The 13,159-nt window shown below is 40.2% G+C and overlaps 1 protein-coding gene across 2 annotated transcripts; it reads right to left on the bottom strand.

Moving 5' to 3' along the window:
- Positions 1 to 1,992: 1,992 nt before the first annotated feature.
- Positions 1,993 to 11,594, bottom strand: vps26bl (vacuolar protein sorting 26 homolog B, like). 2 transcript variants are annotated; one of them, XM_069510206.1, is made up of 7 exons: positions 11,161 to 11,594; positions 8,569 to 8,725; positions 7,548 to 7,712; positions 7,268 to 7,443; positions 7,016 to 7,158; positions 5,089 to 5,255; positions 1,993 to 4,069 (listed from the first exon to the last, which is right to left on the bottom strand). In XM_069510206.1, the coding sequence occupies exons 1-6, from the start codon at positions 11,381 to 11,383 to the stop codon at positions 5,118 to 5,120; spliced, it is 1,002 nt and encodes a 333-aa protein (XP_069366307.1). In that variant the 5' UTR covers positions 11,384 to 11,594; the 3' UTR covers positions 1,993 to 4,069; positions 5,089 to 5,117. The 2 variants fall into 2 exon arrangements, with proteins under 2 accessions (XP_069366307.1, XP_069366306.1); XM_069510205.1 differs by having other exon boundaries at positions 1,993 to 5,255.
- Between the last annotated feature and the right edge of the window lie 1,565 nt (positions 11,595 to 13,159).

The following is a 13,159-nucleotide window of genomic DNA, read 5'->3' on the forward strand; positions in this document are numbered from 1 at the left end:
TAGTTTAGACAGAACTAAGATTCAGCGGCAGTCTTACAGTCTTTCTCTCTTAAATGTCCAATTCCTTGTTCAGCTGCAGTGGAAGAACAGGAAGATCCATCCATCTAATTTTTTTGAGGGTCGCAGGGAAACCCAGCTGATATTGGGCAGCAGGTTGCCAGTCCATTACAAGACCAACATACCAAGAAGCATCAGCTGATGGCAGTTTGGGATCTCTAATTATCCAAACCTGCATGTTTATGGATTGTTAGAGGACGCTGAAGGACAGTGACAAAAGGAACACATTTTGTGCTAAGATGACTGCACTCTCGAGGATTTCCATTCAGTTGGACTCCTCTGGACTCCTGGAGCCTCATGTGGATTTTGTTCCCCCATCCCCTCCACTGAAAGCATATCATGGATATCAATGTCTAGTGTGAACAGGAAAGTGGTTGTTTGGAGACAGTCTGGAGAATCTTTGATGATATTGTTCTTCTGGCATCACAAACCCATGTTGTCACTAAGGGTGCAGTGTGTAGAATTTTGTGAGATCTAGTGTTGAAGTTGCATGTTGCAGCTATACACCCCTCACCTCATCCTCTCCTTCCAAACATGAAAAAGATCCTGTGGTAGCTTCAGTTGTCATAAAAACTCAAAAGGTGTTTAGTTTGTCCAGTCTGGACTAATGTAAAAAACATGGCGGCCTCGGTAGAGAGGACCCCCTCCATGTAAATATAAAGTATTTAAATATAAAGGGCCTTTTCTGTGGTAAAGAAAACTACAATTCATACAATTTAGATGAAATGAACTAGTGAAAACATCATGAGGATTATTCTACATTAAATTTCTGCCAATAGTTCCCTTTCACCTAAATCTGACACACTGGACCTTTAAGTGTGTTCATTCAGACACGCAAAGATACCACAGCTGCTGTCATCGTGCTGAGGGAGCAGATTTGGACACATGTGACACACTGGGGAGTTGTGTAAGTCCTGCACTGAGCCATGTGACAATGAAAAGTGTGGGCAATAGATTCTTCTTCAGCTAATAAAGTGAATCTGTTCAAATCAAGGGGTTGGAATTCGGTGTGTCTGTCCCATGAACATGGTTGAACATGTTGTTATGGTCCATCTGCACTTGCACCACCACACTGTTGCTCTGTCTGTTCAACACAAGGAATTCCAGATGAAGCCTACTGAGCACGCTGGGACCTTCACTCTGTATTTATTCAGGACCGTTTAAAGGTTTTCCTTTGCATGGCAGACGTGCTCCCTGGATATTGACAAAGCACATTCATCACGTAACACGTCCCTTAATCTATTTAGCTGCTGGAGCTTCACTCCCTATTTAACATGATGAATGAGTCATTTGGAGTTTTATCTGCTGCACTCCACATAAAAGCAAGAGATTTGCCTCAGGAGTGACAAGTTTCCTTTTTTATTTCTGAGGCAGAAAAAAAACTACCTTCGCTCGAAATCTTTGCAGGGCTGATCCACACTGGGATTTTCTTTAAGACCTAAATTACAGATGTGGAGTGTGACAGCTGTAATAACTGCAGGTTATCACTTAGCGCTAATGTCTAGACGACTGCTCTTAACTCATGATCTGTGATGCTTACAGTCATGTTATTTAACAATGCCTCTATATGTTGTACAAATTAGTTTGTGATTTGCCATCAAGAAAGCTGGTTCACACAGAAGTTTGATCCAAACCTGCCCCCTAGTGACGACATGTGCTTCACACAGTTATACTGGGGATTTACTGTGGTCATCTATGAGAGCTTTACTGGATTCAACCATGATGCAGAATGCAAAACAGTACTCTCAGCAAAAGTGAAAAACACTTTACATCACTTTCAGGACTACACACGCAGTCGTAGTTGTCATCTTTAGATGTGTGGTAAAAAAAAACTACAGTGTCCATGTTAGTAGAAGTGAGCTCAGTATACAGACCATCAGTTTGGGAAGTTTTTGAAGGAGTGACTTTGCACAAAATATGAACACAGAGAAGAAGTGTTGTCCGGATACTCCCTTTTAATGCAAAGTAAAACAGGAATGTAAAATGATTCAAATCAGCAATTACCGGCAGGAAGATAAAATATGACGAGAAAATAAAAAAGGAGGAGGTTTAATTTATATTGTGCATTTATAGTACACTGTACAATTCATCACTCTTTTCCATTTTCACCGCAGTTTAGTCTCTATTACAATCTGGGTTAGTTTAGCTATGGCATGTTTGTACAAGTACAGGCGGAAAATAAAATAAGAAGACACATCGAAAAAAGCTTTGGGTTTCTTGACAGTAACTTGCTTTTCTTCAACAGATTTCAGGGTTGGATCAGTGGAAGCAAGCAGCAAAATAAAGTACAATGAATTAGGCAGGGGAATAATGGAGAATACATTCTATACAATTTAGAGACTATATGAAAGTTACAGGGCTGGGAGGTGGGGTCACAGAACAGGGGGAGGAATGAAAAGAGGCGTTGAAATTTGTGGCCCCCATTTTTAGAGATTTTATAGATTCAAAAGACTGATAAGTAGTTTGTGACGGTCATGTCTCTCTATTCAAGTTTAACCTTTCTGTTATTTAGTAGATATTTAGCAAGTGCTCTCTGTTCTTGAGATCACTTTTGCCTTGTAGCCTATGCCCCTAATTACAAGTTGAAAGTTTTATCATTCTTGAGAAACAGCAGATTCAGTTCAAATGTATTTGTGTAGTGCCAAATCACAACAGTCATTACCTCAAGGATGTGGATCTTAATAAATCTTATTTCTGTCTGAAGCTTCACACAGAAAGTAAAGATAATTTTCTGTTATTTCCCTCCAGTCTCTCCCTTTTCCTTTTTTATGAACTAGAGCCATAAAGCATCACCTTGTACTGCTCCGGGCACATCCCAACCTGTCCTCCCAGTTGTAGGTCAGGTTGGGTTGCCTAACACTGGTGATTGCCTCCTGTTCCCTGATTCAGTGACACTGGCACTAACAGCTGGAAGCACTAATCAGATGAGAAGTGTTTTAGAAACAACTTACCAACTCACACTTGAAGAGTGAAATTGTGGTTAGTTTGAAAAATTAGGGAGGAGGGTGTTGCAATTTATAAAGGTTATTCATATTTTAAAGCAAACTCTGATTGCCCAGAGGAGGGAATTAAAAAAAGGTCAGAGTTAAGGTTCAGCTCTCCTCTCCAGCCCAATCATTTTCATATAGTCTCTTAGAGTTTTACCAGAAGATGCAGAGTAGCGTAAATGACAGTGATTTCTACCACTATCAATAACATGTCAAAGAAAACCTCCTCAGTCAAGCTACATGAATCTGAATAATAAAGTCCTGTTGGCTCAGATCAACACCTCAGGCTGGTGTTCTGCAGTTTTTAGCAGGAACAGCAGTCTGGTGACACTGGACATGTTTTAGCACAACAGCACACTAAGAATCTGACCTTTTTGCGAAAAAAAAAGTACGGAACATAAACATTTAGAAATCTCACATTATGATACACAGTGATAGATTTTGCAAAGGTGCACAGCAGAAGCTTGTCGAGCAAAAGGCTGCAGGCTACGGGGCAAAGTAAGGACAACAAGCTGAGAGCTGCGGCTCAGTTTCAGTGCTTCAGACTTTATATTCACTCGTGTGCTCTTGCTATTTCAGAATGGAAAAGGAAACTAAATAAAAGGAAGTAATGGTGCAGGAACTCTGCCAGACAATTGCAGGACAAAACTGAATTAATGTTGTTTCAAAGATAGTTTGGGATTCTTCGGTTTCTGAGTTTCTCAATATGACTGAGTAGCCTTACTCATGTATTTACCTTTTCCAAAATAAAATGATTGGAAACCATCTTTACACTTAACTCATTTTTTACTTTGCAACTTGTCACTCTCTAGTATTGCACTGAAACGTTTTGGCAATAAACCCTTAGGCACAAAGCTAACTCACCTACAGGCAGTCAGGACTCACAACATCTGTGTCGGCCATGTCCCTGTGCACAGCTGTAATACTGTCTACATCAGATCTGAGGTGAAGCTCTGGGGAAGTGGAGTCTGGCTTTTACTGTTATTCTGAACCCTGTCACAAGTCCAGTCAGTTCATAAGCAGCACTGAGAGCAGAGAAGACAACAAAACATAATGAGATTATAGTGCAAATCAGAAAAGCGATCGGGAACTGAAACCATGATGGATGAAAAGATCCCACATCACTTACAAGTGCCACATTTTTAAGAAGCAGCAGTGGCTCCACCTGAACCGGACCCAAAACTAACTGATGCATCAAAGATGTTCAATTCTGGTTAGAAATGGACTTTTAATAAAAAATAAATACTCTGTCGGCATGTCTGTTTCTGATGAGAGTCTTGGAATGTATGAAAATAATTGAAGCATTTTCCTATACAAATATGTTAAAGGTATTTTCTTTTCTCATGAGGAAGCAAAACATTTTTAACAAACTTTTTAATTAAAACCAAATGAGAGGAGCTGTTACTCAGCAAAGCACACGGCAGGAAAATAATCTTACATTAATTAATTTCACCCTCTAGTGTGCAGACATGTATTATAAGATGAATTTTTTTTAAAATAAATCTACAGTTTGATTACAGTTTCTGCACAGCGCAATTGTCCAGCCAAGTAAGCAGTTTGACAGAAAGCTTGCGTTAGAAAAACACACGAGGTGGCTCTCTGCCACGTTCTCTACATTCGTACACATAAGAATTAAAGGTATCGGCCAAACAGGATCTGCAAATGGTATTTAAGTGCATCTAATAGGTGAAGTTTGTCCCGATCAATAACTGTATAAAAAACACAGAAAGAATTAAGTAAGCACTTTAAGTAAATTGAATCTGTGCAGTGTTTAATGACAGAAGTCTTTCTGTGGTAAACTCCACCCAGCTGGTACTTCAAGATGGTTAAAACAAACACTTAAAATTATTTGCAACTACAGCTTTAGCCGGATCTCACTGTTTGTTCCCTGGACAAACACACAGTCATATTTCAAAACCTCTCGCTCTCTCACATACACACACGTTCTGAAAAACACTGCAGTGCATTCTATCTTGATGCAAACATGATATACACATTCAGACTCTGCTGACGGTTTCTGCACTGTGTTCACTCAGACACTCACTACGCGGCGGGTGAAGTGCATGCTGGGCTTTAGCTGTCGTCCTCTTCGTTGCTCTGGGCCTGAGACTTCTCTGGATTGGAGGAGCCCTCGAAGCGCTGGGAGGCGATGGCCGCTTGGTGAGACATACTCTTCCTCACGATGTCACCTTTCCTCCACAGAGTGATCTCCTGAAATGTTACAACACAACACCAATGACTTACAAATAGCAAATATCTGAATAATATATACATTCGAAATTAAACTCAACGGAGCTGTCAAATTAAAACTATGCCTGGGTTTGTGACGTAGAGATCTTTAATGTTATTACGTAGCAAATTCAATCCCCCCAAATGCTGGACTTACATGAAGAAAACTGATTTTTCATGTAATCTATCTAATCCAGACTTTTTAAATATCACAGAGTTAACATTGTCACTTCTCTATGTTATAACTATCTGTGTATATATATATATATTCCCACTATGTCTATCTTCTATGTTACTTTCTCTTTGTTTATCTGTTTGTTTTTCCTTTTCACTCTATTTCACCAATTAAAAGGAAAAGCAAGGAAAGAGATTTTACATCTATTTCAGAGATGGACTGGCTGAAAGTAGCAGGAGCAGTCAACCAACCAGACATGTTCAGCAATATCCCCCCCCCTGAGAGGGGAGGTTTTTTTTTCTCCCCAGGACTTAATAAGGACCCTCGTCGCTGCAGTGGAAATGCATGTCCCTGCAAATGTTCCTAAATCCTGGGGAAGGTTCCTCCAGTGGAAATGCTATAGAGACTCTCACTATAAATGCACTGTTTATAATTTAGCAGATTTAGGTCAATTTTAAGGAATGACCTTATATCCTGTCAGAGAGCTGCTAGCCACATATTTAATAACCCAGCAACCATGACTATTTTAATGATCTACTATTCTGCTGTTTAGTCTACAGAAGATCATAAAATTGTTCAGAGCCCAAGGGGAGCTCTTCTGATCCAGCCCAAGTTTAACACATTGGGGAAAACACTTTTTTACTTTATAGTCTTAATGACGACTCAAAGTGCTTTACACAGCAGTTTTGTCATCCGCCTATTCACACACATTTATACAGTGCATCTATGTGCAGGACGTTCTCCTAGGGGCAATAGGGAGTTCACTATCTTGGCCATGTTCGGAACGAGGAGTGGAGGAGACAGGAATTGAGCCGCCAAACGTCTGATGAGTGGAGGACACGCTCTACTCCTGTGCCACAGCCACCCACACCATGCTGTTGTCTGTATATCAAATATGAGGCTTGAGCCAGCAGCAGTCTAACTCAGCAGCCCATTGGAGAGTGAATACAGGAGGAGTTAGCTACTTTTATAACGTCTTCATTAGTGTCACTGTGTGCACACAGATGCACGAAGGAGCAAATATGAAGGACCATCTACTCAGCTGACATCTCTGACCTGCTAGAGTTCAAACATATTTTTAAGCCTCTCTGTGTTAATAAGTTGACCTGAGTGTACCTTAAATTGGTTAAGTCTTTCTTAATAGCTGCATGCATGCACTCATTCATGTCTTCATGTATTCACGGTAAATACAACATTATTTGGTGAGATCTGATCACAAGTGGTCACAAGAGACACATTCAGGATGCATTTTAATGCCAGGTGTGAACACACGTACTTAATGCTGTCCACTTGTGATCAGATCCCCCAGGACAGATGTCAATACCCGTTCTGAACAAGGGCTCAGATGCTGGTGGTGGAGTTGCTTCTAAGTGGCAGACTTAAGAGAACTATTGATCATCTCACCCTAGATGAATTATATATACTTCACAAAACCTCTCCATTCAATTACAATGATACGAAGCAGAAATCAGATTGGAAAAGCTTTCGCATTAGTGATAAATTGGTTGGCAAAATGGCCGCCAATTAATTTTTTTTTACATGAACTGTTGCAGCGTGGTGTTTGTACCTGCTGTTTGAAATAGCGTCTCTCCTCCTCATCAATGAGCACCAGGTTGAGGTAGTACCGCACAGAGAACTTCTTGTTAATGTCCCTCATGGTGGGCGTCATCTCGTAGCCTGCCAGAAACAGCCTGATGGGGATGGACTCTCCTGCAGCACAGGAGGTCAGGAGCAGGATTAATGATCGACTGACAGGAAACAACATCACGACAGGAACCCAGAGTAGAAACACAGCTCGTTACCCGACCCTTCTCATTACCTCTGACTGGGGCACCATCCATGATTTCATACTTTGCTATGGTGTCGTTCTCGTGGTAGACATTGGGTCCTGTGCCAGTTGTCTCCCGCTTGATGATATCAATCTCCATGTGTCTGATCTTAATCCTCACCAGCAGGAAGTAAATCTTGCCTACGATCACATCTTTGAGGTGATACCTGCAAACGACACAATCTGTCAAACCATCTCTTGTCTCACTCTCCAAGAGTTAACTTAGAAAAATAAAGTTAGTTTTGGGGTTTATTGTATAAAGACATCATACTTTGATTTATTGTATTCAAACTCTATGTGTAGACAGTCCTCGATGCCCACTTCCATCTTGATGGAGGAGTTGAGCTCAGGGTAGGTGCTGAGTGTGTGAACCACAATGTCCAGCTCTTTGCTGATGTCATTCAGTCTCCGGCTGACTGTCGCCCTCAGGAAGTAGCTGGAAGTTAAAGCAAAAATTAGCTCGCGACCATTATATGTCATTATATGAAGCCAGACTGCAACACTGAAGTCAGTGAGCGACATGTGAGGTCTTACTCCTCACATGTCCCCACACACCAGTCATTGTGCGTTCAATTGGAAAAATGTGTTCCCAAATGGGAAAATTCATGTGAACTCCATCTCAAGACAGAACAACTTGGAAAATATGCTGACGTCATCAAATATACACCAATTAACACAATTTAGCAATCAGCTCTAAATAGTAGCTTTTAATGTAAACGTTTTCACTTTTTTGTGAATGTCCTTGGTCTTGGCCAATTATAGACATTTGTATTATAAATGTACCTTAAATTATCTATATGCCTGTCACTCCGGATCTTTGCTCTTCATTATCATGCAAATTTTGGACAGATATGTCAAGATGTAGTTTAATGATCTAAACACGGAAATATAACTGGTCATTTACAACATTCATGATTTTTCCACATTCCAACTTCAAACACATCAAAGTCAGAACGATGATCTCACATTTGGGGAAATAGGACGTCCTGAGGAGCTTGTGAATGCAGTAATTCCTGTTGATGTTTAGCCTTTTAGCATGTTGCATGCTAACTTTACCACTGGTATGATAATAAGCTAATGATAAATGTGGTGTCATGATTTGAAAACAAAAACAATAAGGAGTGAGGATGTTTCTTCACCCGGTGATATTGTATCAGTTGCATGAAAACTCTCTACATACAGAACTATTATGTACAGAGCATATCTTATGAAAACCAATGTGAAAGAAATCCTATTAACTCTAATTTACATTGTAAATAATTCATGCACACTGTGCGCAGAGCAGAGCTCACCGTAGCTTGACGTTTTGCCCGGTGTAAGACTCGTAGGGTTTCTCCACATGTGTGAACTCGAAGTCAAATGTCTGGGACTGCGTGAGCTCCCCTGGCCGAGCCAAGTCTTTCACAAGAGACACAAACTCGTGGTGGTTTCCTCTGTCATAGTACAGCTCTGGAAAAGACAGTAATATCATCACACAGCTGCAGTGCAGCAGTTTCACACATTTTACAGACGTTTGTGGAGAATCTTTCCTCAAAAGCTGACAGCTGCAACCACCCAAGATCTGATGACTGTTATAGCTTAATCTTGACTACTGTGGATGTCCAATGCCTCCGGCTGCTTTATTCTGAAACATCATTGAGATAATGGACTGTTATTCAGTGACCAGGCCCACATCTACTGCAGTACTTCACTATTACATACTATTATATGATTATATACTGTACTTGCTCTCATTTGGAGAGAGCTGCTGACATGAAGAAAAAGAGGAACAGGAGGAGCTGCAACATTCAGGATGCATTCGTGGTCAAAGTGTCTGGCAAGAATCAAAAAAGCCTAACTATTAAGACTGCATTTTTCAAAAGAATGAAAGACTGTAAACTAGTGAAACATTAAAATGTTACAAAGGAACTGTCGCTTCACTGAATCTTTTCTTAATCAAGCACGAAGGTGACTTTACACAGAGAAACCCTTTTGAAATGTTGCTGCAGATTTCTAATGACATGTCATTCATAGGAAGTTCTCTTTTTCTATAAGTATATAAAAACATCTTCTTATGATCAGCCTCCAGCTGATCCACTTATGTTGGCCAGTATCACTTCTTCAATTTTTCCACTCTATCGCCCTGACATGACACCTTCATATAAATATTGTTCCCGGATGTTTTCCTGGCTACGTTAACATTTAAACAGGTCAGATAACAAATTACTTCCTCAAATTGAGGAGGAATCAGATGAAAGTAATGGTTAAATAATAGCTGCTACATCATATTCAACTAAAGGATCTTCATACATTTTATAATCACACTTCTACTTTACTGATATTGGTGTCATTATATTTGTGATGATTTTAATTTCCTCTGATTTCTGAACAGTTTTTGTTTGCTCATAGTGTAACATATTGACATGTACACAGCAGCTATTCTAGGTGGAGGTCATTTTGAATTATTTTGTATAATGTGGCACAGTTTATTCTGCTACAATGACTTTTATACTTTATAAGATCATAATATACCTTAAAGGTTCAGTGTGTAGAATTAAGTGACATCTAGAGGTGAAGTGTCATGTTGCAGCTGAATACTGCTCATCTCCCCTTCCCAACATGACAGAGAACCTGTGGTGAACTTCAGTTGTCATGAAAACGCCAAAGGTTTTAGTTTGTCCAGTTTGGACGACAGTAAAAAAAACCTGGCTGGACCTTAAAGTCAGAATATGAAATAAAGGCTGCACTGCATAACCATAAAAGTGCTCCTGTAACTGTCCAGGTGTTTCTATTTTATTTTGCGAAAGAGAAATTTACCTTCATAAAGAAATTGGTTTTCAACTCTGTCCCTTTGGATGTTTATTTGTTTGCAAGATTGCATATGAAAGCACTGGAGAGATGACCACAACACGTAAAGCAGGGATGTGGATAGATGGGTCAGGGAAGAATCCATTACACTTTGGTGCTGGTTCTGAATCTGCTGAATTTAAAGGTCCAGTGTGTCAGATTTAAGTGAAAGGGAACTATTGGCAGAAATGTAATGTAGAATAATCCTCACGATGTTTTCAATAGTTTATTTCATCTAAATTGTACGAATTGTAGTTTTCTTTACCCCAGAAAAGACCCTTTATATTTAAATACTTTATATTTACATGGAGGAGACCCTCTCTACAGAGGCCGCCATGTTTTTTACATTAGTCCAGACTGGACAAACTAAACACCTTTTGAGTTTTTATGACAACTGAAGCTACCACAGGTTATTTTTCATGTTTGGAAGGGGAGGGTGAGGTGAGGGGTGTTGGCAGCGTTGTGCTCTCACAGTGACATCCTAGCTCTTGATATTCACTGAGTTCATTAGCTTTACGGAACAAGCTGCTCGTGTTTAACAGAGGGAATGCCTGGGATTCATAATTGCATTAGAAACCTTCAGCTCCTCACAGGTTGGGTTCTTGTGAGACCGCTTACTTAGCATTCTTCAGATCCAGTGTGTTAGCACTAGCCGTGCTGGTCCACCTGTGGCTAACTGCGGATCGTCGCTGTGGTGTTCGTTAAGAGAAGTGTCGGTGTCACGTGACGCCAACACAACAACACTGCGAGCCACTGGGGTCAAAGGTCAACCAGGCAGCGGGCCAATGGCGGCGCTGTCAGCTGACGTTAGCTCGCACCTCCGGGTGTCACGAGACCCGGTTCACACGGACACTTGTCCAGACGGTGTGTGTGTGTGTGTGTGTGTGTGTGTGTGTGTGTGTGTGTGTGTGTGTGTGTGTGTGTGTGTGTGTGTGTGAGACACATTAACACCCATGTCGTAAAGTACACACAGAGAGCCCTGTAGCCTGGAGCTAGCTGCCCGGAGCCTCCTGTCACTCCCCGGCTACTTGTAGCAGCTCAGGGCCGCCGCAGCTCACCTATCTGCCCGACGAACTCGATCTTGATGCCGTTGTGCTCCAGCCTCTTTCCGGGGTACTTGAGCGTCACGTTGACTTTGCCCGACACCGTCTCTCCGTCGAAGAAGAGGAAATATTTGTCCTTCCTGCCGTCCTCGCTCTTGTGCTCCGCTTTCTTCCTCGTCTCGGCGTCATTCAGAACTATGTCGATGTCCGCACTCTGCCCGAAGCCGAAGAAGCTCATGTCCGCAGCCCAGTGGAGTGTGTGTCCGCGGCTCGGTCTGTCTGTGGCTCGGTCTGTCGGTGGCTCTGTCTGTGGAGCAGGAACAGTGAGACTCTGGAGCTCAGATGAACAGAAAGAAAAAAAAGAAAAAAAAAAACGAACGCCAGATTATTCACGAGTTCCACTTACAACCCGCGGACTGCGCATGCGCCAGCAGTCATGTGGAGAGGACCTGTCCCTATCAGACGAGTTTGTCTTTGTCTTTATTGACGTGTCATGTAAACTTTGTCCCCCTGCCGGAGCAACACCAGCCTGTCCTCTGTTTTCCTCTTGGGACAGTTAGTTAGTTAGTTTAATTCAGTTCAACAAGTGATTTTGTAGTTTTAGTTTAGTTTTTATTTTGAGGAATCGACTAGTTTCAGTTCAGTTTTTATTTAGTTTTAGTTTTTCCAGGTATTAAGAGAAAGCCTTGATTTAGGTTTAGAGAAGCTGAAAAAGGATGAAACAATGTGTGACACCAAATATGGTTTATCAAGTCCTTTCATTTCCTTCTTTAACCATCACCTGCAGGACAGACAGTAACAGAGGGAGAAAACTAAACTGAATTTATCTGCAATTCACTTTAGTTTTAGTTAGTTTTGCATTGTTCATTGTAGTTTTTATTTAGTCTTCTTTTTTTTTGTAATTGTTGTTTTTATTTTTATTTCAGTTAACTAAATTATTTTTTCATTGCTAGTTTTAGTTTTAGTTTTCGTTAACTATAATAACCCTGGTCCTGGGCCCCTCACACACATGTATTAATACTGTTACTCTTAAGAATAGTTCATTTTCCTTATATACACACATGTGAGTGACAATACAGGGATCTGGAAAATATATGGAATTTTAAGGGGCAGATGCAAATACTCACACACTACTAAGAGTGGAAAAGTTCCCATACTCACATATCCATCAATATTTATTAAACAAAATGTAATCGAGGCTTCATTTAACCATAAACTCTAAATAACAATAAATACGAAGAAAATGCACATCTATGTACAAACAGTGTAAACATGCATGCGTCTTTTCTGCATTGTTGATTCTGTAAAATAAAAGTTTTCATATTGGTGCATATCAGAAAACATAATCACTGATATGATGTGACGATACATTTACTGTATAAATTGTTTCGTATATATTATACAAGACTGTGTCTCATTCGGTTACACAGTCATTTTGTGTGCTCAGATGAGTCTTTTAAGATCAATTCTTATAAATCTTCTTTGTTGATATCATACAAATGACTCTGAACAAATGACCCTGCCTGTTCACACTGAAACAAAATGTCATCATCATAGGATTTATCCCTATTAAAATACTGATCTGCTTCTCTGAAACACAAAGGACATACTGATATCCTGTTTGTTGCTTTAAACTGCTTTGTAGATCAGTGGTGCTGCAGTAGCCTATACAGCACTCTATAGGCTACATGCAAACTTTTAATGAGACAGAGTGGACGATTTGATATATCCACAAGAAGCTCATGATAAATTATAAATTGTGTACTTGAATGTTACATATTTAAAAGGTTTTACTACTTATATGTCCTCATGTAAATAAGGATTATATATTGTTAGAACTTTAATCAAAACAAAGTCAAATTCTTTGGCTCAATTTCATTTCAAAGTAAATTCTGCTTGTTCTTTGCTTGTGGAATGGAAGCAATGCATGCTAACTTTACACCAGACTGCTCTACAGTGTAAAATCTCATGGTCATTTATCAACATGTCTTATTTTTAACTCAGTACAGTCAGC

Source organism: Paralichthys olivaceus, chromosome 15, assembly GCF_024713975.1.
Source record: "Paralichthys olivaceus isolate ysfri-2021 chromosome 15, ASM2471397v2, whole genome shotgun sequence".
In the NCBI taxonomy this organism is placed as follows: domain Eukaryota; kingdom Metazoa; phylum Chordata; class Actinopteri; order Pleuronectiformes; family Paralichthyidae; genus Paralichthys; species Paralichthys olivaceus.

Coding starts and splice junctions, on each gene's coding strand:
- vps26bl (XM_069510206.1), bottom strand. CDS start 11,383: ATGAGCTTCTTCGGCTTCGGGCAGAGTGCGGACATCGACATAGTTCTG. Junction 7,444..7,547: donor TTTGAATACAATAAATCAAA/GTATGATGTCTT, acceptor TGTCGTTTGCAG/GTATCACCTCAAAGATGTGA. Junction 7,159..7,267: donor GGATGGTGCCCCAGTCAGAG/GTAATGAGAAGG, acceptor CCTGTGCTGCAG/GAGAGTCCATCCCCATCAGG.